At 42.8% G+C, this 23,827-nt stretch overlaps 1 protein-coding gene across 1 annotated transcript; it reads left to right on the forward strand.

The window, feature by feature from the left end:
• The first annotated feature begins 803 nt into the window (after nt 1–803).
• MAGEF1 (MAGE family member F1) lies at nt 804–17,643 on the forward strand. The gene is given in 6 exon segments (XM_053564643.1): nt 804–830; nt 15,962–16,808; nt 16,811–16,951; nt 16,954–17,244; nt 17,247–17,297; nt 17,300–17,643. Coding segments are annotated over 6 exon segments (1,500 nt in total). The 3' UTR covers nt 17,443–17,643.
• Nucleotides 17,644–23,827: the final 6,184 nt, after the last annotated feature.

Raw genomic sequence — 23,827 nt, forward strand, 5'->3', positions numbered from 1 at the left:
GTGGTAGCCTGCAACCTCCAGGAATGCAGACCAGAGAGTCAGCATTTGCAAACTATCAGCACATCACACTCAGACCTGACTGGGTTTTTTTTTGGGTGTGTGTTCTACTCCATTTTTGTTTGGTTTAGACTATAGGGTAAGGTCATTTCCCAATTAATAGGGGGTAAAGTCATTCTTGAAGAGAGTGAAGGAGAAATTTGGCACCATAATAGAACTATGGTCGCTGAAACTTCCAAGCAAAGAAAATTCTCTGAAAACTGACAGACTCTTACATTTTTCTTCCCTTGACAATTATTGGGTACTCTTTGAAAAGAAAGTCATCAACGCTCTACAAATAACCCTCAGTGTGCTCACCTATGGCTGTGCCATGAATCAACATCACAGAGTATTTCACAGTGTTGTGACATTTTGCCTCTGGACTGAACATATCTAAAGTAAAAACATTGTCTCTTATAGATATAAACCTAACATCTAGCAAAATCAGTCACAGCGTAGAGGTGAGGTTGTCAGCTAGTGTGTGCCCACCCCATTCCTTCCTGTAAGCAGCCTTAATGATCCACAAAACCTTACATGAATCTGAGGTCTTATTTATCACTAAAAGGATCAATCATTTATAATCATCCCAGGAAGAGGCAGATCCTGAGACAGGAAACTGGAATTCAGATGGTAGCCCCAGACAGACGGGGAACTCCAGGCTCCTTATTGGCGCCATTCTTTATTTAGTGGGTCCATCTGAACTTTCAAGAGGGCAGCTGTCCCAGTGTCTGCTCTGAGGCCTGGGCTGCTACGGTAGCACTGACCACATGGAGGCAGCCCTGACATGGGATAGGGTGAGTCCGGAGCCCTCATGATCAAGTCCTAACATATGAAGAGATTTTATGGGGTCATGTTACCCTCTGTTTATTTCTCTGTTGTTCTTGCCAAGCTGTGGTAAAGTCTGGTCTGAAGAATCCAACCTGGTCTCAGCTGCTCTGTGTGTGTGTGTGTGTGTGTTGGAGGGTGGAGATGATGAGTGAGAAATCCTAAGGGGAAAATCCTAGTCACCCTCTACACACAGAGATCTCCCTTCATTGCTAAGCATGGAGGAGTTGGCTTTAATTCATTAGAATTGGTGGTAACTTCTCCCACAGGGTCTAGTGGAGCCAGAGAGGCCCTAGTTTTAGATCCTTCAGGGAGGTACCTGAAGGGGTTCTTAGTCCATGGGCTAAGCCCACAATCGGGTTATCTAAACTTGAAAGTAAGATAAAGGAGATATGATGTTGATACCCATCTTGTGGGCCATATGGAGCACACGTTGTGTCACTTTGCCAGCACACAACATGGATCCACTAATAGTGGGCGGGGGTAAGCCTGCCTTTGGGAGACAGTGGCCCCACCCACAGCTAGAACAGACCCAGCAAAGTTGGGAACCAAAAAGGCTTGACGTATGTCATCTCCACTCATGTTTTTTTTTTTTTTTTTTTTTGGCAGAGACAGAGTCTCATTTTATGGCCCTTGGTAGAGTGCCGTGGCATCACACAGCTCACAGCAACCTCCAGCTCCTGGGCTTAAGCGATTCTCTTGCCTCAGCCTCCCAAGTAGCTGGGACTACAGGTGCCCACCACAACACCTGGCTATTTTTTTGTTGCAGTTTGGCCGGGGCTGGGTTTGAACCCACCACCCTCGGCATATGGGGCCGGCGCCCTACTCACTGAGCCACAGGCGCCACCCCTCCACTCATGTTTTTTAGAGGACAGGTAAGGGGCCAAGGGAAGGAATGAACACATATACAAATAAACTAAATAGAAATAAACACTAAAAGTATTTTTTCAAGATTTGTTTTTCATCATCGTTCACTTCCTCAGGAGTCAAAATTGTGTTGGTCCCAGGAAGTCCCTAGAGGCAGGAGGAACTACATGAGGAGGGGACTGGGATGGCACTGCTTTTTCAGGAGAAACTGACATTTCCAAATCCAGGGAGAGGAAGGTGACCTTACAGAGACCTGACCATTAGAGCTGCTCTGTTGTAGCCTCAACATCCCTGACACCTCCACCATCTGGCCATTCCCTCCAGAAGGCAACCTCCCCAACTTGGGGTGCACTTTGGGACAGAACCAGAGGGGAAGACCTCTCAGCAGTGAACACGGATCTCACAAAACCAGTGTGCTCAACCAATGGTTCTCAGCCCTGCATGCACATTAGAATCGGCCTTGGAGTTTTTAAACACACACAAGCCTGGGCCCCACCGCCAGAGATTCTAATTTAATTGTTCTGGGGTAGGACCCAGTCACAGATACGCTTTCAAAGCTCCCTAGGTGCCTCTAATGTGCAGCCGGAGTTGAGAACCACCACATTATACAACAGAAGAGGCCCTCAGGCTCTCACTCAGATCCCAGTTACTTTTAATTGATATATACTTCTAACAGTCCAGTTGTCTGGTTTCTAGCTGTTATAAGATTAAAAGCAGTACTTTCAGAAGGGGAGAGAAAGGATGCTAATGAAAAGACACTAAAAGCAGCAAGACATAACACATGAGAGTCTGATCACAGGGTAAAGATAGAAAACCTATAAAAAGCAAACACAGCACTTGCCCTCTCCCCACTCCAGCCCTAACAGCAAGGGCCTGAGGAGACCACTTGATGGAGAAGGAGTGTGAAGGTTGCAGTGTGAAGGGTGAGTGATATATATTGACTGTCCGTGATGTGTAAGGCACATGTTGACACTTGCTACAAACATTACCTCATTTAATTCTCATCACAAGCCTACATGATAAGTATTGTTAGCCCATTTTATAGCTGAAGAAACCAAGACCCAGGAGGATCTCTGGTTTGCTCAAAGTTGCACCGGCAGTGAACTGCAAAGCTGGGATCTGAATGTCAAATATCAGTTGGTTTGACTCAAAAGCTCACATATGTTTGAAAGTGCCATGGCTGCCTGTTTGGCATGGTAACTCTCATTTCTAATGAGAACCCAAAGTCTAGCTCTTAATTACCCTCAGTATCCAGCTGTTCAAGATGTTCAATTTAGGCTAGGCATAGCAGCTCACACCTGTAATCCAAGCACTCTGGGAAGCCAAAGCGGTGGATCACTTGTGCTCATGAGTTTGAGACCAGCCTAAGCAAAAGCCAGACCCACCCCACCCCCATCTCTACTAAAAACAGAAAAATTAGCCAGAGGTGGTGGCACGCACCTACAGTCCCATCTACTCAGGAGGCTGAGGCAAGAAGATCACTTGATCCCCAGAGTTAGAATTTGCTGTTAGTTAGCATGCCATAGCCCTCTAGCCTGGAGCAACAGACTGAAACTTGGTCAAAAAAAAAAAAGATGTTCAGATACACACACAACACACAAATATGTGCTTTTTAACAGTGATGAAAGAATTGGGTATCCATTCAGAAAATAAATAAATAAATAATACAAGTTATTTCCCAGCTTGCATCATTCAACAATGAATACCAGATGCATAAAGATGGAAAGGAAATCATAAAGGTACTAGAAGAAAATATAAGTGAATATTTTATAATCTTAGAATGGGGAAAGTCCTTCTAAACATGTCAACAAAAGCAGAAACCATAGAGGAAAAGATTGATAGATTTGACTATAAAAAATTAAAAACTTCTGTACATCAAAAACCACCCTAAATTGAAAAAATATTCAACCTCTCTAGCATTCAAAGAAAGGCAAATTAAAACAGCAATGAGAAACCTTGCTGATCCGATTGGCAATGATTAAAAAGAATGATAATACCAAGCATTGGCATGGGTGAGGTGAAATCAGCACTTGCTGTTGGAAGGGGTGTAAATTGGTACCCTTTTTCTGGAAGGCATTTTGTGGCAACATGTTTGAAAAAAGCCTAAGAAAGCACATACCTTTGACCCAGTAATTTCATGTATAAAAATTTACCCAGAGGACAGAACTGATCCACTATCCACATGCATGCACATGTAAATTGTGTGCAGGGATTTTATTCACTGATGCAGTTTGGAATATTTGAAAAACTGGAAGCAACCCGAATGTTTAACAAAAATGCATTGGTAAAATAAACCATGCAATATACGTAAAAAGTAATACGAGGTAACTCTCAAGAATGATGCTTTATAGACAAACTGACCAATGGAATAGAATATAAAGCCCAGAAACAGACCCAAATAAATATAAGAACTTGGACTCTGATAATTATCAAATCAGTTAGGCAAAGACAGATTTTTAAATAAATGGTATTTGGCTAACCGGAAAAAGATACAAGATGGACCAATATTTCAATAGTATACAAGGATAAACTTCAACTAGATTAAAGATATAAATGCAGGAAATAAGACCAGAAAATTACTAGAGGGATAATAGAACTCCTCTATAATCTTGGAATAGTAAAGATCTTTCTAACTGATTCAAAATCCAGAAGTCATCAAATAAAAGACATTAAATACATCTACATAAAAATCTTAACATTACTGAATGGCAAGCAACACCATAAACAAAGTAAAAAAACCAAATGACTAACTAAAAAAAAGAAATATACCTCATTTCACAAAAGGTCAATCACCCTCATATATAGTTTGTTCCTATAAATCAAGACCAATAACCCAATAGAAAAAGTACCCATTTTCAAAAGAAAAAAACATAAATGGACTTTAAGCTTGTGAAAGGATTTCAACCTCATTTATAAGAAAAGGAATGCAATTATACAGGCATTGCAATACACCCATTTTTCATCTATTGATTTGCACATATCCAAAATACACTTGATTGTAGAAGTTGAATGGAAATGAACACCCTTGGGTCACTGCTAATAGCAGTGCAAATAGTACCTCCTTATAAAGTGCAATTTGGCATTTTTTATTGATGTTCCTAATGTATTTACCCCTTGATTCATCACTTCTATTCTCAGAATTTTTCCTGACAATATTTTTGCACACATACAGAATTTATATATGTGTCAGAATGTCAGATTTTACTATATTTATATTTACATATATAAATTTACAAATTTATATATGTAATATATAATATATTATGTTATATTATATATATTATGTTATATTATATATCTGGCTGCATATTATATATATTTACAAATATAAATTTACATATAAATTTGTATGTCAGAATGTCAGAATTTTTCCTGACAATATTTTTGCACACATAATTTATATTTTGCACACATACAGAATTTATATATATTTAAATATATAATATTTATATATTAAGCATCGTTTGCAATAGAGAAAGATTTGAAATAATCCAAAGGTCCCATTATATGAAATTGGCTAAATATTATGGTCCATCCATACCATGAAATATCAGAAAGGTCTCTATGCACTGATAAGGAAAAGTCTCCATTACACTATTAAGTTTTTTTAATTTTTTTTTTTAAACATGGTGCTAGAGAGAAGGGAGGAATAGGCAAACACAGAGGATTTTAGGTCAGTGAAAATATTCTCTATGACTCTATAATGGTAGGCAAATGTCATTATACATTTGTCAAAACCTATAGAATATATACCTGTGGGGAAGGGGAAGCCTAATATAAAATCTGGACTTTGGGTGATAATGATGTCAGTGTGTAAGTTTATCAAATGTAATAAATGTACCATTCTTGATTACAGGGAAAGATGATGCCAGTGTGGGGCAGAGGGTATATGGGAAGTCTTTGTATCTTCCTTTCAATTTTATAGCAAACCTAAAACAGCTCAAAAAATAGTCTTTAAAAAAGCAAACCAAGGCTCGGCACCTGTAGCTCAGCGGCTAAGGGCACCAGCCACATAAACTGGAGCTGGCGGGTTTGAATCCAGCCCAGGCCTGCCAAACAACAACAACTACTGCAACCCCCCACCAAAAAAAATAGCCGGGTGTTGTGGCGGGCACCTGTAGTCCCAGCTACTTGAGAGGCTGAGGCAAGAGAATCGCTTAAGTCCAAGAATTAGAGATTGCTGTGAGCTGTGATACCACAGCACTCTACTGAGGGCGACAAAGTGAGACTCTATCTCAAAAAAAAAAAGCAAACCAAAAAAATCCAATAAAGCAAGGTGTCCAAAAATGTATAATGTGTAAACTTCTGTATAATAAAGAATGGGGAACACATATTAGCATTTGCCTATATTTTCAAAAAGGAGCACTGTAACTATGAAAAGTGGTGACCTGTGGGGAAGGGGAATCAGAGAACCAGGTGAATGGGGACATGAGTGGGAGCAAGAATTCTCAAGATATATTGTTTTATGTTGTTTTGATTTTTAAACTATATGAAAGTACTGTCTATTTTTAAAATAAAATTCATTTACTACATAATGATGCAGATTCATCTGTGTTGACACAGATTTTCAAAGTGGATTTAGTTCATAAAGTAGGCCACAGAAATATATATATAGAATAATCCCAGCTTTGTTTTTTAAAATATCATATCTGTATTGTCCTACACACTTATATTGAGAAATAGGAAAGTCTAGAAAGATACACTCTGACATACTAATAGTGGTTAACTCTAGTTGGTGAGATTTAGGATTATTTCATTTTAATTATTTTCTTTCTATTTGTTATCTAATTTTTATAAGATGATCGTGGTTTATTTCTATAATTACAAAAATAAAGAGAAAAAACCTACCTCAAACAAGTCTCAAGGAAAAATGATAATCCAGAAAGGTATTTGCAACATTACAAAGAATTCAATATCCTTATAAACAAATAACTCCTGCAAAAAAATAAGGAAAATAAGAATGCTCCAGGAAAAATCCAAATAGTCTACAGGATAAATGTATGTTCATACACTTATACCATATGTTATTAGAAAGCAATAAAACCATAATTTTTTTTTTTTTTAGCAGTTTTTGGCCGGGGGTGGGTTTGAACCTGCCACCTCCGGCATATGGGGCCAGCACCCTAACCCTTTGAGCCACAGGCACCCATAATTTTTTTTTAAAAAAAGAGAAAGTGTCTCACTCTGTCACCCAGGCTGGAATGCACGGGCATGATCACAGCTCACTGTAGCCTCAAACACCTGGCCTCAAGTGATCCTCTGGCCTCCACCTCCCAAGTAGCTGGGACTGTAGGAGTATGCCACCACACCTGAAATTTTTTTTTTTTAATTTTTGTATAGATGGGGTCTTACTGTGTTGCCCAGGCTGGTCTCAAACTCCTGGCCTCAAGTGATCCTCCTCCCTTAGCCTCCCAAAGTGCTGGGATTATAGGCATGAGTTACCACACCTGCCCTGAACATTTAATCACAAGGATAGATGTTATATATTAAGGAAAAGCCAGTTAGCAAATAAAAATAAAAAATAAATCTATACCAGACTCACAGACTTTCAATGTGTGTGCACATGTATAGATATAAATATAAGCACAGAATAAAATCTGTGAGGATAGGCACTAAAAGGCATTATAGATGTGATTTTTGGATGATAAAATTACAGGTATTTAATTTTTTCTTGTCTTATACTTTCCTGCTCTGAAATGGTTACTTGTATAATATAAAAGAAAACATTATAATCTTACCTTGTGAGAAACTTAGCCAGGAGTTCCTCACATTATATTTAATAATGAAAAACTGAAAACAAACTAAGTGTATAACAATAGGCCTTAAAAGTGACATGGAGGCCAGGCGCGGTGGCTCACACCCGTAATCCTAGCACTCTGGGAGGCCAAGGCAGGTGGGTTGCTTGAGCTCAGGGGTTTGAGTCCAGCCTGAGCAAGAGCAAGACCCTGTCTCTACTAAAAATAGAAAAACTAGCCAAGCATAGGGACGCATGCCTGTAATCTCAGCTACTTGGGGGACTGAGGCAAGAGGATTGTTCACGCCTGAGAGTTTGAGGTTGCTGTGAGCTATGACTCCATCTCACTCTACCCAGGGTGACTAAGTGGGAGTGTCTCAAAAAATAAATAAATAAATAAAAGTGACATGGGAGTCCATGGGATAATTTCGATCACACATTACCAATTACTTTATAGAAAAATACTTATTATTTTTATTATTATTATTAAATTATTATTATTGTGAAACATTCCAGGTATGTGAAGAATACATATTATGCACATACAAAGCATTTATAAGATGACTCCATTTTCAAAAAATAAAGACATATATGTTTTGAAAAATTGAGAGAAGATACCCACCAAAGTATTTGTTCATTGTTGTTGCTCCTGGGTAGTCAAATTATGGGTGATTTTGTTGTTTTCTTTTTCATGGTCGGTATTTTCTAAATTATCTGCACTAAGTTATTTTTTATGCTTTAAAAAAATGCTTTAAGGCTGAGAGTGGTGCCTCACGGCCGTAATCCTACCACTCTGGGAAACTGAGGCAGGAGGATCCCTTGAACTCAGGAGTTTAAGACCAGTGGGAGACCCCATCTCTACTAAAAATAGAAAAAACTAGCCAGGCATTGTGGTGGGCACCTGTAGTCCCAGCTACTTGAGAGGCTGAGGCAAGAAGATCACTTGTGCCCAAGAGTTTGAAGTTGAGTGGGCTGCTATGACACCACAGCACTCTACCCAGGGTGACAGAGTTAGACACTGTCTAAAAAAAAAAAAAAAGGTTTCAAGAAACAAATTCTTTTTTTTTTTTTTTTTTTTGTAGAGACAGAGTCTCACTTTATGGCCCTTGGTAGAGTGCCATGGCCTCACACAGCTCACAGCAACCTCCAACTCCTGGGCTTAAGCGATTCTCCTGCCTCAGCCTCCCCAGCAGCTGGGACTACAGGCACTCGCCACAATGCCCGGCTATTTTTGTGTTGCAGTTTGGCCGGGGCCGGGTTTGAACCCACCACCCTCGGTATATGGGGCCGGCGCCTTACCGACTGAGCCACAGGCGCCGCCCCTACAAGAAACAAATTCTAAACTATCTAAAAACAGGCCCACCTAGAAAGAGCAATAAGAGTAAGGGATTCTGGCTCCCTGAGGTGGGCTAGCTCCACCTGCTAATTATGAGAAGTCAAGCATGGCGTTGGTCCTCAGTGGAGAAGCTCATCCCCTTGAGCTCCCTTGACCCTGGGCTATCAGCTACCATACTGGGTACAACAATACTGCCCTCCAGTATGTATGAAGGCTGGATGCTACCACAAGACAGGACTCCTCAAGAATCATCAGTCCAGTCACTGGCCTCCCACAGGTAAGTTAATAGACCCAGAGAGCTGGAAGGCAGTTGGAAGGTCGGTGAAGTGGCCAGAGCACAAAGGACTCATTGGTGACCCAGACCCTCCTTTGGTTGCTTTTGCCATAGTGTTCTTGGTCATCTAGTCTCATCACTAAGCCTATTAAAAGGAAGGATCAGCTACAAAGTAAAGTGTCTCCAAAAGGGACTAGGGCACAGAAGTGGGCTGAAGGCCAGGTAGCCCCCAGACCCTTTATGTTTCCTTAGAATTTACTGCAACAGCCTCCTAACTGGTCCCTGCCCCTAGTCTTGGACCCACCCAACCTTTCTTCCAAGGCCCTGTCTTCCTCCTTGAGATACAGGTAATTATTTTATTCCTGGGATCAAAACATGTTTCCCAAATCAGTGCTTTTCAAACCTTACCACTGAAGTACACCTACAGAAGACAAAAGAAATGCCTTACTTTTCCCCAGAGGGCTGCATAGCCTGAGGCATCTGCATGTATACCCAAACTCTCTTTGAAGCCTTCTGTTTTCGCTTAAAAATTCATGAGAAGTTTGCATTCTACCCCATGATAAAGCTGAATTTTCTTTTAATATGAAGATGTTTAAAATTATTCACCTCAAGGAAAATTGATGCTCCTGAAAGAAATACTGTGTTTATCCGGAGGCTTCGAGTGACCTCCCTGAAGAATTGTCGATAGGATAAACTCCAGACTCCCGGCTCTTTTACAATTTGGACCTCACAAACCTTTCTGCTTTTCTCCTGCTATTCCTTCATACGTAATCCAGTCTCTGGGCCATGTGGACTCTGGTCATTTCCTAACATGCAGTCTTCTTCCCAGCCTCTGTGTTTTTGCTTCCTGTGGGACCACATTCTCCACCTGTTGACAACCCACCATCCTTAGAAGTCTCAAGGGTGATCAAAAGACACCTTCCACATTAAACCTCTGGTCACCCATGACAGATATGATTGTGGGAGATGTCACGGAAACAGACTGCACTTTGGAAGCAGAAGGCCATTGTTCAAATCCTGGCTCCAGCTCTTGCCAGTGGCACGTTATCTAACTTCTCTTAGATCTCCTGTGTAAAATGAGGAATCATTATGCTTCCCTCAAAGGGCTGTTCTAGGGATTAAACAAGATTTGAGCAACTGTGTGGTGGCTAGCTCACACTACCTTCTGCTCCTCCGAACGCCTGTAACAGTTTATTTATATCACCTGTATAAAGAGCACATGTTTACATATCATCCTTTTTATTATGTCTTATTTCCCCTAACTACATCAGTGGTTCTTCATGTCCCAAAAAGCTTCTTATGTTACTCTCATGGTCCTGTGGCTTGAAAGATATTGATTATTAAATCAAATACATTTATGAAATAACAGGCTGTTTTTATAAGTTCTTGATCCTATTAAGCTTTATGAATATTGAGAGTATTCCCAGCTCTTCCTCTCACAGCTAACTCTAGGGACTGGGAGTTGGGAGCCACCCACCAAGACCATTAACACCTAGAGACCACAGTGCTGTCTCCACACTTCCCACAGCACCTTACTCAGAGCCTTGCACTTAAAGCACACCTAGTAACTGCTTGTGGCATAAACAAAAAGTTTCACACACATGACAGGGGGAAAAAGTCCTCTCCAAATGGGCCAGTGGGATTGCAGAAAAGGGGTCATTGTTACAGGAGGCAGAGCTGGAGGCGAGCCCTCCTCCCTCCATCCAGCACCCCCAATTACACCAGCTGGCCTCCAACTTGTGTGTGTGAGCCGATTAAAAAGCACCCTCTCTTCAGTGTCTGGAAACTCCTGCAAAGAAAGTTTGCTGCCCAAAGTTGGCTTTTGACTATAGTCTTAATAAGAGGCCTCAGCAGGCTGTGGTTAAAGAGACAATGTCATTTAGAGGAGCAGCTTGAAGCGGCAGTTAGGAGAAGAATTATTTTAATGAATACATTTCCTTTCAATTGTATGGGAATATCAAGATCCCATTAGAATGGGGAAGCAATTAGAACTAATAAAGATGAATGCACATTGCTTGGTGCGTGCAGAATAACAAGCAGCCAACAAAGGGACTCCGGAGAGCCTGCTCTCATCAAGGGAACCGGTGGCCAGCCGCCGGGAAAGGCTCTGTTCAGCTGCTCAAAGCCCCTGTGTCCCCCACATTCTGATCACAGCCAGGAAATGGTGTGAGTTGGGCCTCTAAGAGGTGGGGGTTGTGTCCTCCCCCACCCAGTCCTGGCCCAGCCTCTTGGGGATTGAGATGGGCTGTTGGCAGCCCCTTGGCAACAGCCATTCAGACCAGGGCTCTGGCTGCTGGCCAGCCTCTAGCCTGCCCCTCGCACTGGGCCTCATTGTGTCCAGGTGGCAAATGCCTTCTCACCAATTCTCCTTGGATGTTTAGAGAGGGGATAGGACAGTGGAAGAAGGAGAAGGGGTGCATGAGTAGGGGGCCCTCTGCCCCTGCATCTCTCCCCTCCCCTGCTGGCCAGGGTCTGCTCCTCCTCTGATTTGGTATTATGTTACAGACACTGGTGAGTCACAGGCAGCCAAACACAGAAGTACTGCTGCTTACACAATTACTCTTCAAACAGTAACAAACAATTTTCATTACCCAAGTCAGATCGAATCATCCGCCTGGCCATCCTGCCTCAATCCCAGACACACAAACAGGGAGGAGGACCTCAAAATGTGAGGACCCAAAGCCTCACATTCTACCCATTCTCCTTTGACAAAACTGGCCTTCATTTTGCTCCAGCCTAAGGATACAGGACAAAGCTCTTCCTCTGATCCATTCTTTGAGCCAGATCAGCTGCACAGCTGCCAAGGCTAGTGGGGTGTGGGGGGGGATAGGAAAGGCACAAGGACCTATGCATTTTGGGGTCCAGTCAGATCTGGGTAAGATGTTACTCAGCACCTGTGTGAAGAAAGCATTCAAGAGTTTGGAGGACTCTATTGCCAAGTTTAGAAGGAATCCAACAAGATAACCTTGGCTCCCCACCAAAGTATTCACTGGCCTCAAATGCAGTTTCAGTACTTGACATTTCTTTATTTAATCTTCTTGGCTAGACAGTTTTTCCAACCAGGAATGTGTAAGCTCATTCTGAAATGTCTGTGGGAGAGGCCAGTCACCTTCATTACTGGGATTATTTTCTACCATTTCTCTTGCTTTAAAAAGAAAAGTCTTTAACTTTTTCTTAATGGAAGAGCCCTTTCAAAGCATGTTTATATTTATAATCTTTTTATGTTTGTTTGTTTTTGGAGACAGAATCTCACATTGTCACCCTTGGTACAGTGCCATGGTATCATAGCTCACAGCAACCTCAAACTCTTGGGCTCAAGAGATCCTCTTGCCTCAGTTTTTCATTTTTGCTAGAGATGGGGGTCCCACTCTTGCTCAGGCTGGTCTTGAACTCGTGAGCTCAAGGAATCCACCTGTCTCAACCTCCCAGAGTGCTAGGATTACAGGCGTGAGCCACCATGCCCAGCTATATTTATAATCTTGATTAAACCTCAAAATAACTCTGTGGGGATGCGCATCATAATCGTAAGGGCTGGCAGGCTTAAAGATGAGGAAACAGTGGCCCAGAGAGGTTCGGGGCAAGGTCATAGAATGAGTAATGACCTGGTCCAGTGCTTTGTGCTAAGACACCTTCACACCTCCAGAGTGCTAGACATTTCAGGATCGTTTATCCTGCTATTCTGCTTTTCCAGTCTTAACTCCTTCTCTCTTCCAAACAATAAGCTATACTAAGCACTGTGGACTTTCAAACAACTGTAGTCTAGGCTGCAAAGGATCTTCTCTCAAGAAGATACCAATCTAATAGTCAATAAGTTTTGTCATCCTCCCAACCAAAGAGTTGTATTTTCCATCCTTTCATAGCTCCTTAGCTGGCGCTATGGTTTTAAGCAAAGGATTGATTTTATGAGTCTGTCCATCCAATTACATGGTGAGCACAACAAAACCTGAAAAATGACTGTTTTGATCCCTTCCAGCATATAACACTACAGCACCTAGAGACTGGCAAGTGACAAAGCCAAGTCCGGTCTCCTTTCCTACACCTCACACCTCCAATATCTCAAGGCCTATCATTTAATTTTTTAAAAATCTTTAAGGGTGGTGCCCGTGGCTCAAGGAGCAGGGCACCGGCCCCATATACTGGGGGTAGCAGGTTCAAGCCCAGACCCGGTCAAAATTGCAAAAAAAAAAAAAAACCTTTTATATTTTTGTCACTCTGAGATATAATTTATATACTGTGAAATACATGGCTATTAAGAGTTCAGTTTGATCTAAGTTTTTTTTTTTTTTTACAAAGAGAGATTTTATTTAAGAAGAACCAAGAGAAAATTTAGAGCATTTCCAAAGAGAGTTGGAAGCAAGTCCCTCCCATGGAGGAGAAAAAGTGAGAGAGCCAGATAGGCAAAGGTGGGCAGGGTTATCTTGATCTAAGTTTTGACAAATGTATACCTACATCCAAAATCAAGACAACACAGAAAGTTCCTGGATACACCATACCAGTCAGTGCCACCCAGAGTCCCCATTACCCTAATTTCTATCACCATAGATTAACTTAACCCGCCTTGCACAGCCAACAAATGGAATCATATTGAATGGATAGCTTTTTGTATGTTTCTTCTTTCACTCAGTGTCCTCCATGTTGTATCAGTAGTTTGTTCCTTTTTTTTTCATGAGCAGTATTATAACTCATTCAGTTGTTAAAATTCGGCCCTACTGCTGTTGACTTGTCCCTCACAATTCTTTCCATTCAATATATCTCCCCAGCAATGCTTGCAATGAGGAAAATATGTAAATGAAATACTTTTTCTGTAGCATTCTCCTGTTAAGTAGAAGTGGCTCTCTCTACTTTAAGAAGAAACAGATAAACAGGCAGTCCAGCATGGTGGTCATGAGTACAAGCTCAGAGTAGGCATATCTGGGTTCTCATTTCTAGTCTAGCATTAACAAATAGGTGGTTCAGGGCAGATGATTTAACCTATAACCATTTTTTTCATTTGTATAATAATAATACCTTCTTCATAAGGATTTGTAAGGGCTACATTACATTATACATAAAATGTTTGGCCCAATGGAAACTAATAATAGCCTCAAGCTAGACATACATCCTCCTGCTTCATTTACACACTTACAGTGTTTTGTTAAGTCATATAATATAAATGAATATACATTTTCAAAAGTTTTTAAAAAGAACATTTCACACTTAGATTTAGAGAAGTCTGTGGTATTCACTTAAAATAAAGTTATTTCTTAAGGGAAAAAGCAAAGTCAATCATTTACTCATTGACTACTATATATTGAGCACTGACTATGAAAGGATCTTCAAAAGAGTGAAGGAAGTTGGTCCGAAGGTTGTGGGTTATCGTTATTGATTTAACAAAAGAGTGAAAGATACAGTCTTAGCTCTTAGGATGTTTGTTTTGAGAAGTGAATAACATAAGCATAAAAATGATTAAAATATAAAGCAATGTAAGGTAAATAATAATTAACATCCATTAATGTAGTGGTTAAGAATAGGTCTCTGAAGTCACATTACATTGGTTCAAATTCCAGCTGTCTGATGCTGGGAAGTTACTTAACCCCCATGTGTATTACCTCACCTGTAAAATGGGGGTATCACTTACTTAGCAGTGTCACAGTATAAACACATTAAAAAGTATGCAAAAGTAGCTAACATTGTCGTGCGCAGTGGCACACACCTGTAATCCTAGCACTCTAGGACACTGAGGTGAGTGGATTGCTTGAGCTCCCAGAGTTGGAGAGCAGGCTGAGTTAGAGCCAGAACTCTTCTCTAAAGCTAGCCAGGCATTGTGGCCAGAGCTTGTAGTCCCAGCTACTTGGGGAGCTGAGGCAAGAGGATCGCTTGAGTCCAGCAGTTTGACATCGCTGTGGGCTGTGACGCCATGGCACTCTACTGAGTGCTACAAAGTTAGACTCTGTCTCAAAAAAAAAAAAAAAAAAAGTAGCTAACATTCATTGAATACTCAGTATATGCCAAGCATTGTATTAAACACTTACATTCATTACATAACCTTCACAATGCTGTTATTACTATTATATCCATTTTATTGATAATGCAACTGAAAGTCAGGGGTTTAGGTAACTTATCCAAGATTACATAGCTAGTAAACAGCAAATTATGCCATAACAAAGACACAACCATCTATAAAATGGGGGATGATAGTAAAAAGACTTACCTTAGTGAGAATCAAATGCATTAATATTTGAAAAGTATTTACAGCCTAGCACATAAGGCTTATACATATGGATGTTAAATATAAATTACTATGATGATTCAGAAATGATAGTAAATAATTTCCATGCATGGTAGCTAAGGAAGGCTTTGAAAAGATGATGTTTAAGCTGGGCCTTGAACAGTAGCTAGGATTTGGAGAGATGGAGGTGATAGGGCATTTCAGACAAGGAAGGAAGGGAGACAAGAAGGTAGGCAGGCAAGGTGAGAAGACAAGGATGAAAGGAAAGAAGAGGCAAGAATTGGGAGAAAGTTTAAAGTATGTCAAAATAAAAAAAAAACCTGGAAGTAATTAAGTTTGAACAGGGCAAAAAATTTTCCCTTTCCGCCAACCAATCACCATTCCTGCTAACTGTATTTCCTCAACGTATCATTTTCCTTTTATCCCCGTAGAATCTGCTGTAGTGATTTACTCATCACAATCATCCATTGAACAATACTTATCGAGTGTGTGTCAGTCACTGCTCTAGGCATAACAATTCTCCAAACTGGATTCCAGCTTTGGGGCGGCCCAACTCTAATCCATCCTCCACACTGCCACCAGGCAGAACGAGAAGACACAGATCTGGCCCAGATACTCACTTGCTTAAATCCCTCTGTAGGATTTTCCCATTGCATCCAGAATAAATTTCAATCTCCCTAGCATCCTATTCTAGGCCTTTCACTGATTGGCCTGTGCAGCCTTATCTTCCAGGCTTCACCTCCATGCACTCTGCATTTGAGCCACGGAAAAGCATTCAAAATCAGGGATATACACACTTATAAACAAGCACTTGCTGAAAGAACGAGTCTAGAATGCCATCCCTCCTTCTTTTCCTTGTGTACAGAAACATTTTCCACTCAGCATGCGTTGGATGGGAAAGCCCTAGTTAACATTCCTCCGCTCTCCCCGCCCCAGCTTTTCCGGCTGCACAGGGCGCACGCCCCCTCGCAGCCGCTTCCACCTACTGAAGCCCAGCACACCCCCAACACAGAAGTAGCCGAAAGAGGAGGGGCTCCGCGCGCGCCGGGGGCGCCATCTTGGCTGAGGTGGCCGGAAGCGGCCCAGCGAAGGGGCGCGGAGTGCGACTGCGCGGCGGCCCCGCTGCGGGTCTTAGCCGCCCGCGGCGTTGCTGCCGCGCTTCCGAGTTCTGTGCGGTGCCCGCCGGTAGCCACAAAGGCCTCTCTGCTGCTGTCCCGCCCCTTCTCCGCGTTTGCGCAGTTGGTCTTAATCCCTCGCTTAGTGTACGCGCTCTGCACCTGCCTGCTCGGAAACCTGTTGCGGAAACCGGAGAGCTGGGGTCTCCCGCTCCCTCAGGCCAAGGGGGAAAAGGAAGGCGGCCATGATGGTGAGCCCCAGGCCCGGACCGCCTCGTGGGAGGAGGCCCCAAGCCCCCTCCGGCAGGACAACCCCAAGAAGGACAGTGGCGCCGTGAGGGAGAAGGGGTCCGCGGTGCCCAGCGTCTCCCGGAAAGGAGCGAGGGCCTCGGCAGCCAGAGCCTTGGCACGGCGGCACGCCGTCTGAATCCGACTGTGGCGGAGTTGGTGCGGTTCCCGCTGGTGAAAGACAAGAAGAAGAGTTCCATCGCACGCTCCGGGATGGTAAAATGTAGTACTGGAGACTTGAAGGATCTGTTCCCGGAGACCATTGCAAGGCCGCAGAACATCTGCGGTATGTCTTTGGTTTCCAGCTGAAACAGTTTGACTGCAAGCACCACACTTACATCCTGAAAAACAAACTAAAACCTCTTGAGGAGGAGGATCTGGGAGGAGATGGCCCCAGATTTGGTCTCTTAATAATGATCTTGGGCCTTATCTACATAAAGGGGAGTAGCGCCAAGGAGGCCCAGATCTGGGATATGCTGCGTCGGTTGGGGGTGCATCCCTCAAAGTACCACTTTCTCTTTGGGTACTCCAAGAGTCTTATTATGGAAGATTTTGTTCAGCAGTGATACCGGAATATGAATTATCTTGGGGTCCCTGAAGCAACCTGGAAATCAGTAAGAAGTTCTGGGGTTCGTGGCTAAACGCCATAAGAAAGAACCCCAGCACTGGCCAGCGCAGTATAGGGAGGGCCTGGCAGACAGGGCTAGAGGTGAGGCCAGGATGAGAGGTAGGGCGAGGGCCAGCGTTCGCCGCTGGTGAGGTTGGTGAAAAAGTGGCAGCAAGGACCTAGAATTATGGAAGCTACTGTCTTGGATCAAAAGTAGTATAGGTAGGGTGAGGGTCGTTATTTCTGTAGAAATGGTGTAACTTTAAGGATATATATTTTTGTTTATATTTACTGTTAAAATGTTCATAAGAGATGGGTCTACTTTTTTCTGTAGGATTTTGTTGTAGAGTTTTGCACAATATATAGAAATACTTTATTTTATTCTGTGATTTTGGAAGGATTATGCAGCATTAATGGTTTGAAGGACCTCAGCAGTATGATGATCTGATACCAGAAAAAACAACAGTTGATTGGTATCTAGCCTCCCACCTTTTTAGCCATTAAAAAAAGAAAAGACTGACATGTACCTCTATTTGCTTAGCTATCTTAGTATCTATAGAAAAATTAAAATGTGGTAAATAAGCAGTGTACCCTGATACACTTAATAAATTAAAGATTTGTTGAGCCTCCTCTTTTTTGTGATGCACTGTTTTGGGTATAGAATGCTGAAGAAGATAAAGGTCCTACTTTTTCATAATTGGAGAGTAAATAAATCAGAAATTACAGTGCAGCAAGTTGAAGGCCACAAGAGGACATCTAACCCCTCCTCTAAGTTCCCTATTATTCCATGAAGATGGTAGGCAGTGCAGAAGCCAGAGCTGCTTACAGATGACTCTTCATGGGTAGTAAGAATGAGGGATGTCTTACAGTTCTCCTCCACATGGGAGATACATGGATGAGGGAGAAACATGGACGAGGGCACTGGGCTTCCTCTTGCCAGGGGAGACAGCCTGAAGTAGAACTCCTTGGGAGCAGGGGACACAGTGTGCTTCAACCATACTATATAATATTCCAAAACCGTAATGTTATTTCACATCTGAGGGTTTTGTAGAAGAGGGAACATTGTAGAAGTTCAGAAAAGGGAAACTGAGAGGGCCAGAATGCTACTAGTCAACCATTCTCGTGTAGTGTAACAAACCACCCTGGGTAGTTTATAATTCATTAAACAAGCAAAAATATTGAGTGTACATTATGTGTCAACAACTGCTAAGTGCCAAAGTTATTAAAATGGGAAGACTGGCTTTGCCTTAAAGGAGCAATAATGATAATTTCTTGTATTCATATTTTCTCACAGTGGCTCAAAGGCAGCAGTACCTGCACCTGAGAGTCAGATGATCTGGTGATTTGCCTGTTTGGTTAGTAGTATTAAGACTAGAACCAAAATCCCTTGACCTTAAAACCATTGTTTTTCATTCTAGCACATTGTTCTCCATTGCTGGGTTTCAATTTTAGTTATCACAACTCCAAGGAAAAAGTGAGGCATGTGTGATTATCTCCATTTGCCACTGTAATCTCATAAGAATGAGGTAGAAGATGGTGCCTGTAGCACAAGTGGCTAAGGCACCAGCCACATACACCAGAGCTGGTGGGTTCGAATCCAGCCTGGGCCTGCCAAACAACAATGACAACTACAGCCAAAAAATAGCCGGGTGTTGTGTCTGGCACCTGTAGTCCCAGCTACTTGGGAGGCTGAGGCAAGAGAATTGCTTAAGCCCAGGAGTTTGAGGTTGCTGTGAGTTGTGACACCATGGCACTCTACCCAGGATGATAGCTTGAGGCTCTGTCTCAACAAAAAAAAGAATGAGGTAGAAAAGTACTCCCCATTTTACTGATGACAGAGTGGCTTTGCTCAAGATCAAATATGTGCACGTGGCAAAGACAGGACAAACAACAGTATTATTTATTAAACATTACCATAGGCCAAAAACATTTTTTTCCTACTTTTCACAATTGCATTGAAAAGTAGGCATTACTAAATATCTCCATTTTACAGATACTAACGATAGTAATACTTGCCATTTATTCAATACCTAAGATGAGCCAGCTTTAATGCTTTACGTGTTTTAGTGATTTAATGTAAAAGTCTTATAGGTATATTTCACCTGTTCCGTTTTACATAAAGCAGAGAAGCTATAAGGGTCTTCCACATGTCTGACAAAAAAAGAATTGAAGCTGAATTCTGAGTCAAAAGCCCTCACTTTTCACTGTTTTACATTTCATTCTTCTTGAGACCCCTTCCACACTTGGCTCATCTGTGTCTCAACTTCTTTAGAAACTTCTATGTCTCTGACGATATAAGTAAGGGCTGTAGGGAAGGTGATTATGACAAGATGCTGACCTTCAGGAGGATAAAAATGAGGCTAAAATTGACGAATTATGTGTGAATCTTGGTCCTAGCTCTGGGTACTCTCCCCAGTGTTGAGTGCTGACTACATGTACATGTAGGAGGTGCATTTTTCCTCAAATTTAGCATGTTTGGCCCTTTTAGGCCAGATTTCCTCAATCTTTAGTCTGCATTCTCCCCTAAGCCTCAAGTTAGTCTTTTAACTAATAATAATCTAACATTTATGGGTCTACAAATATGATTCCCAGGGTTGTTTACAGATGGTACAAGGTCCTGGCAGAGCACGTACCCCTGCCTCAGGATGAAACACTTCCCATCTCAGATGCCATCATCAACTTCTGAGAAGTACTAAGAGTGTGGCCTCGGGGCCCATGTATGGAGCAGACATTGGCCATGGTAAGGACAAGTAATGAATTCTCTTGTTGCTTATGGTCATTCACATGAAGGAGAAGGAAGGCCTGCATCCCATTTCCTTCCCCTCAGACGCAGACAGAACTAAATCTTCCTGCGTGAAACATTGTGTGTGTGTTGGGGGCGGGGAGGATTTAGTCGAGGGAGTGATGGCAGATGGATTACTCCAAATCATCTTTATTATAATACAACTAGAAAGCAAAGCCAGTGAAAGAATTCCCCTGAAAATTGAATCATGTCTAGGACAATGAGAAGGTCTCAGTGCAGCCAGAGACTCTACAGGGATCTTGACACCCACCAGAGTCAGGACTTCTGACCCTGGGAACTTGGAGAACGGGTGTTTGGAAACAGGCTCAGGTTGATTACAGTCCCGTCCAGCAGGCACATTGTGCTCTGGAGGTGGCAGCTCATTTGCGGTTCCTGCAAATCAGGCCTCAATTCACAGGCTCAATCACAGTTTCCACTTGAGGCAATTATGCTTCATGGCTTGGTGATGGTGCCAACTGATACTTGTGCAAATTATTCCTCAAATTGTACAGCCCTGCAGAGATGGCGACAACTACCTCCCAGCAGCAAGTGTGCAGACTAAGGAGGTTAGATATTGAAAAGCATTCTAATCAAGGCCTTTTAAAAGTCTGCTATGTGACCTTGAACAAGGAAATTCAGTCTGAGCACTGAAGATATAGGAAAAAGTCTAGTGTATGATTAGGGGTCAGTTATAATCCACACCACACACAGCATCCTATCAGCTGATGTCAAACTCTGCCCAATTCCCCAGGCAGTCATTACCGCTAACAGTAGCAGCCGGCATTTATTAAGCCTATGAACCAGGCGTGGTCTAAGTATGATAACCACTGTCTCATGCATCTGCACAGTAGCCTATGGGGCAGGTTCAGCATTGCCAACTTTAAGATACTATAAGGAAACCCCAAGGAAAGAGTAATTCCTTCCATTCTTTCAGTGCACAAGTTAAATAACTTGACAAAACTCATGACCTAACTTAGTGAGTGGCAGACCCAGAACGTGAATTTAAATCTTCTGGGTTCTCAGAGGGTACTTAGGAAGCAACCAGCCACCTGTTGGAAAATGGAGCTGAGAGGAGAGCAAAGAGAACCTCTGGCATTACTCATATCATAGCTTAGAGCTCCAAGGCTGAAGATAGGGGCACGTTGGTTTCTCTTATTTCTCGGGACCCTAATTGGGACAGCAGCCCCCTGGTGAGGAATGAAACCTCTGAGACATCTCCCAGACCTGCTGCAGTGGCCCCGTGCTCCATGTGGTGCAAGGGAAAAAGCAGCCTCAGCCTAAGAGACTCAGGAGACCTGCTGATATCAAACACTGAAGGACAGAGGGATAGCTACATACCTAAACCATAAAGATAGAGTAGACTCTTGAAATGGAAAGCTCCTGGCCACTGGAGCTGACAGATCTGTACTCTAGTCTCCTTCTCTGCCATGTGACAGCAGTGTGGCATCAGCTGAGTTACCTAAGCCTTCTGAGCTTTGGTTTTCTCATTTTTTAAATAAAGATTCTACCTTACCTACCTCAAAACACTGTGAAGAATGAAATGAGGGAATTACTAAAGCACCCACCACAGTATCTGGTATGTGGTAAAATGTTATTATAACATGTATTTGCTCATTCAACAAATACTTATTGAACATCTTCAATGTGCCAGGCATGCATATAGGTGATGAGATTACAGCACAGGACAAAATAGACAAGCCCCTTCCCCTCCTAAGGCTTTTATATCAGTGTAAGGAGATAGATGAGCTATGTCGTAAGGAGAAACAAAGCTGGAAGGGGACGGGAGTTCAGGGAAGGCGCACAATTTTAAATAGCTTGGTCAGGGAAATCCTCTCTGAGAAGTGACATTTGAATCACAACTGAAGGCCATAAACAGACACCCAGAAGCTTTCTAGGGGTTCAGGCCAGGCGTGTTCTGCGAAGGAGCTCCAACAAGCAGAGTAAGAGGAAGGGAGGGTCAGTAGAAGGAGATGAGTCCTGTGTCCTGAAAGAGCTGGCAGAGAGGACACATGGACCGGAAGCCAGGAGGTACTGCCCCTGAGAGTTATAATAGGAGAGGCCTTAGTGCAGAGACTTCCTCTGAGCCTTGAAGGGGAAGGAAAGATAAAATGTTCCTTATTCATGGGTTTTGTTTTTCTAATCACAAATGCTTATAGTGGAAAAATTGGCAGGTTCCATAAAAATGTAAAGAAGAAAATGAATTCTCTACAATACTGGCACCCAGAGGCAACCACAGTTAACAATGTAATACGGTTTTCTTTCTGTCTCTGGTGTATCTTGTGTTCACTTGCCTAAATGATTTGTTGCTACTTTAACATCATCCTTTTATAATGACATCAAGCCCCACCCCATATGATAGTTCAACAATGACACAAAGCCCCATCCCATACGATAGTTCTCTCAAATATTTTTGAGAGCTCCTAATGCGGTGTGTCACATAATGTCACAAACCTATCTGTCCACTGTCGTCACAAGTAGGGCTGAGAGAGGCCAATGAAAGGACTGTTTGCTAGGGATGTTCCTTGTGGGGTCCCCAGCTTCCACAGTTGCCGCCGCCTCTGATGCCCTTGGAGTTATGGAGAGGTGCTGGGTTTCCTGCAAAGACTGACACAGTGTCATCTCAGCTCTGTGCCAGATATGTCGCCTACATTCCAAAGCAGTAGTACTAGGACCCCTTGAACTTCCTCAGGAAGGTTTCTTGTCTCTGCTTTCTCTTATAACAACTCTCCCAACTTCAGCTGAAAGTAGCCACCTCCTTGGGGACCAGTCCAGGCTTCTTCCCTCTACAAGTTCTCTCCTCAAACCTCAGGAAAAAAAAAAAAAAAGAAAAGAAAGGCCTGCCCTGCCTCCCAAGGCATGGCCAAATACATCCCTGAACTAGAACAGTGAACATCTGTATTCAGGCTGACTGCGACTCTACAGTTTTAGGTTTATGTTGATTTTCCCAAAACAAAGCAAAAGTCTGCCCCAGAGGTGAATTAAATTCTCAACCTCTAACAAACTGCTAGCAATTTATCTCTTCCCCGAGCTTTCCTTACCTTCTCATCCTGTTTCCAAAACCTTAGGGTGCAACTCAGCCAGGGATATTATCTAGTGTTAAAGATGGTTAGGATTTAGGTAAAAGGTTAGAATGGGAGAAGGGATTCGGGGGAGAGAAACAACTCTATCCAGCAACGTAGGGTAGCAGCATTGTGTGCTGTGTCCTGGGAACAGTGGAGGGACCAGTCAGGCTGGAGCCAGAGTCTGTGGAGAAGAGAGGGCACTGTAGATGGAGAGGGCAGCTGGGGATGGTGGTAGAGGGACAGCTGCGAGCACGTGGCGGTGCCCTGGGAAGAAGGACTGCTGTTTGTGAAGGGGGCAGGCTGCAGGCTGGGAGGCAGGGTGGGGAGAACTTGGCAACAGTCCAGATAGGATTTGATGACAGGCTGAGGGGCAGTGGTGGCAGCAGGAATGGGGGTGGGAAAGGATTGGTTGGGAGATAACCTAAAATGATTTGATAAGTGATTAACTATGGAATATGAAACAGAGGGAGATGGAAGTTATGACTCAGCGTTTTCCAGCTGCAGCGCCTGGAAGCGTGCTGCAGGCACTCAGCAGGACAGCTAGATGCCCAGGGAGAGCTGGCTTGGGCATAAGAAGGTGAATCTGGCTTGAGGCACACTGAGTCTCAGTTGTGCAGTTGGCCATCCAATGGACACTTAGAGATGAGGCAGAGGAGAGATGCTGAGGCTAAGGGTAGATGCGCTTTGCCCTCT

The sequence above is a fragment of the Nycticebus coucang genome, chromosome 16 (assembly GCF_027406575.1).
Source record: "Nycticebus coucang isolate mNycCou1 chromosome 16, mNycCou1.pri, whole genome shotgun sequence".
NCBI classification, from domain to species: Eukaryota; Metazoa; Chordata; class Mammalia; order Primates; family Lorisidae; genus Nycticebus; species Nycticebus coucang.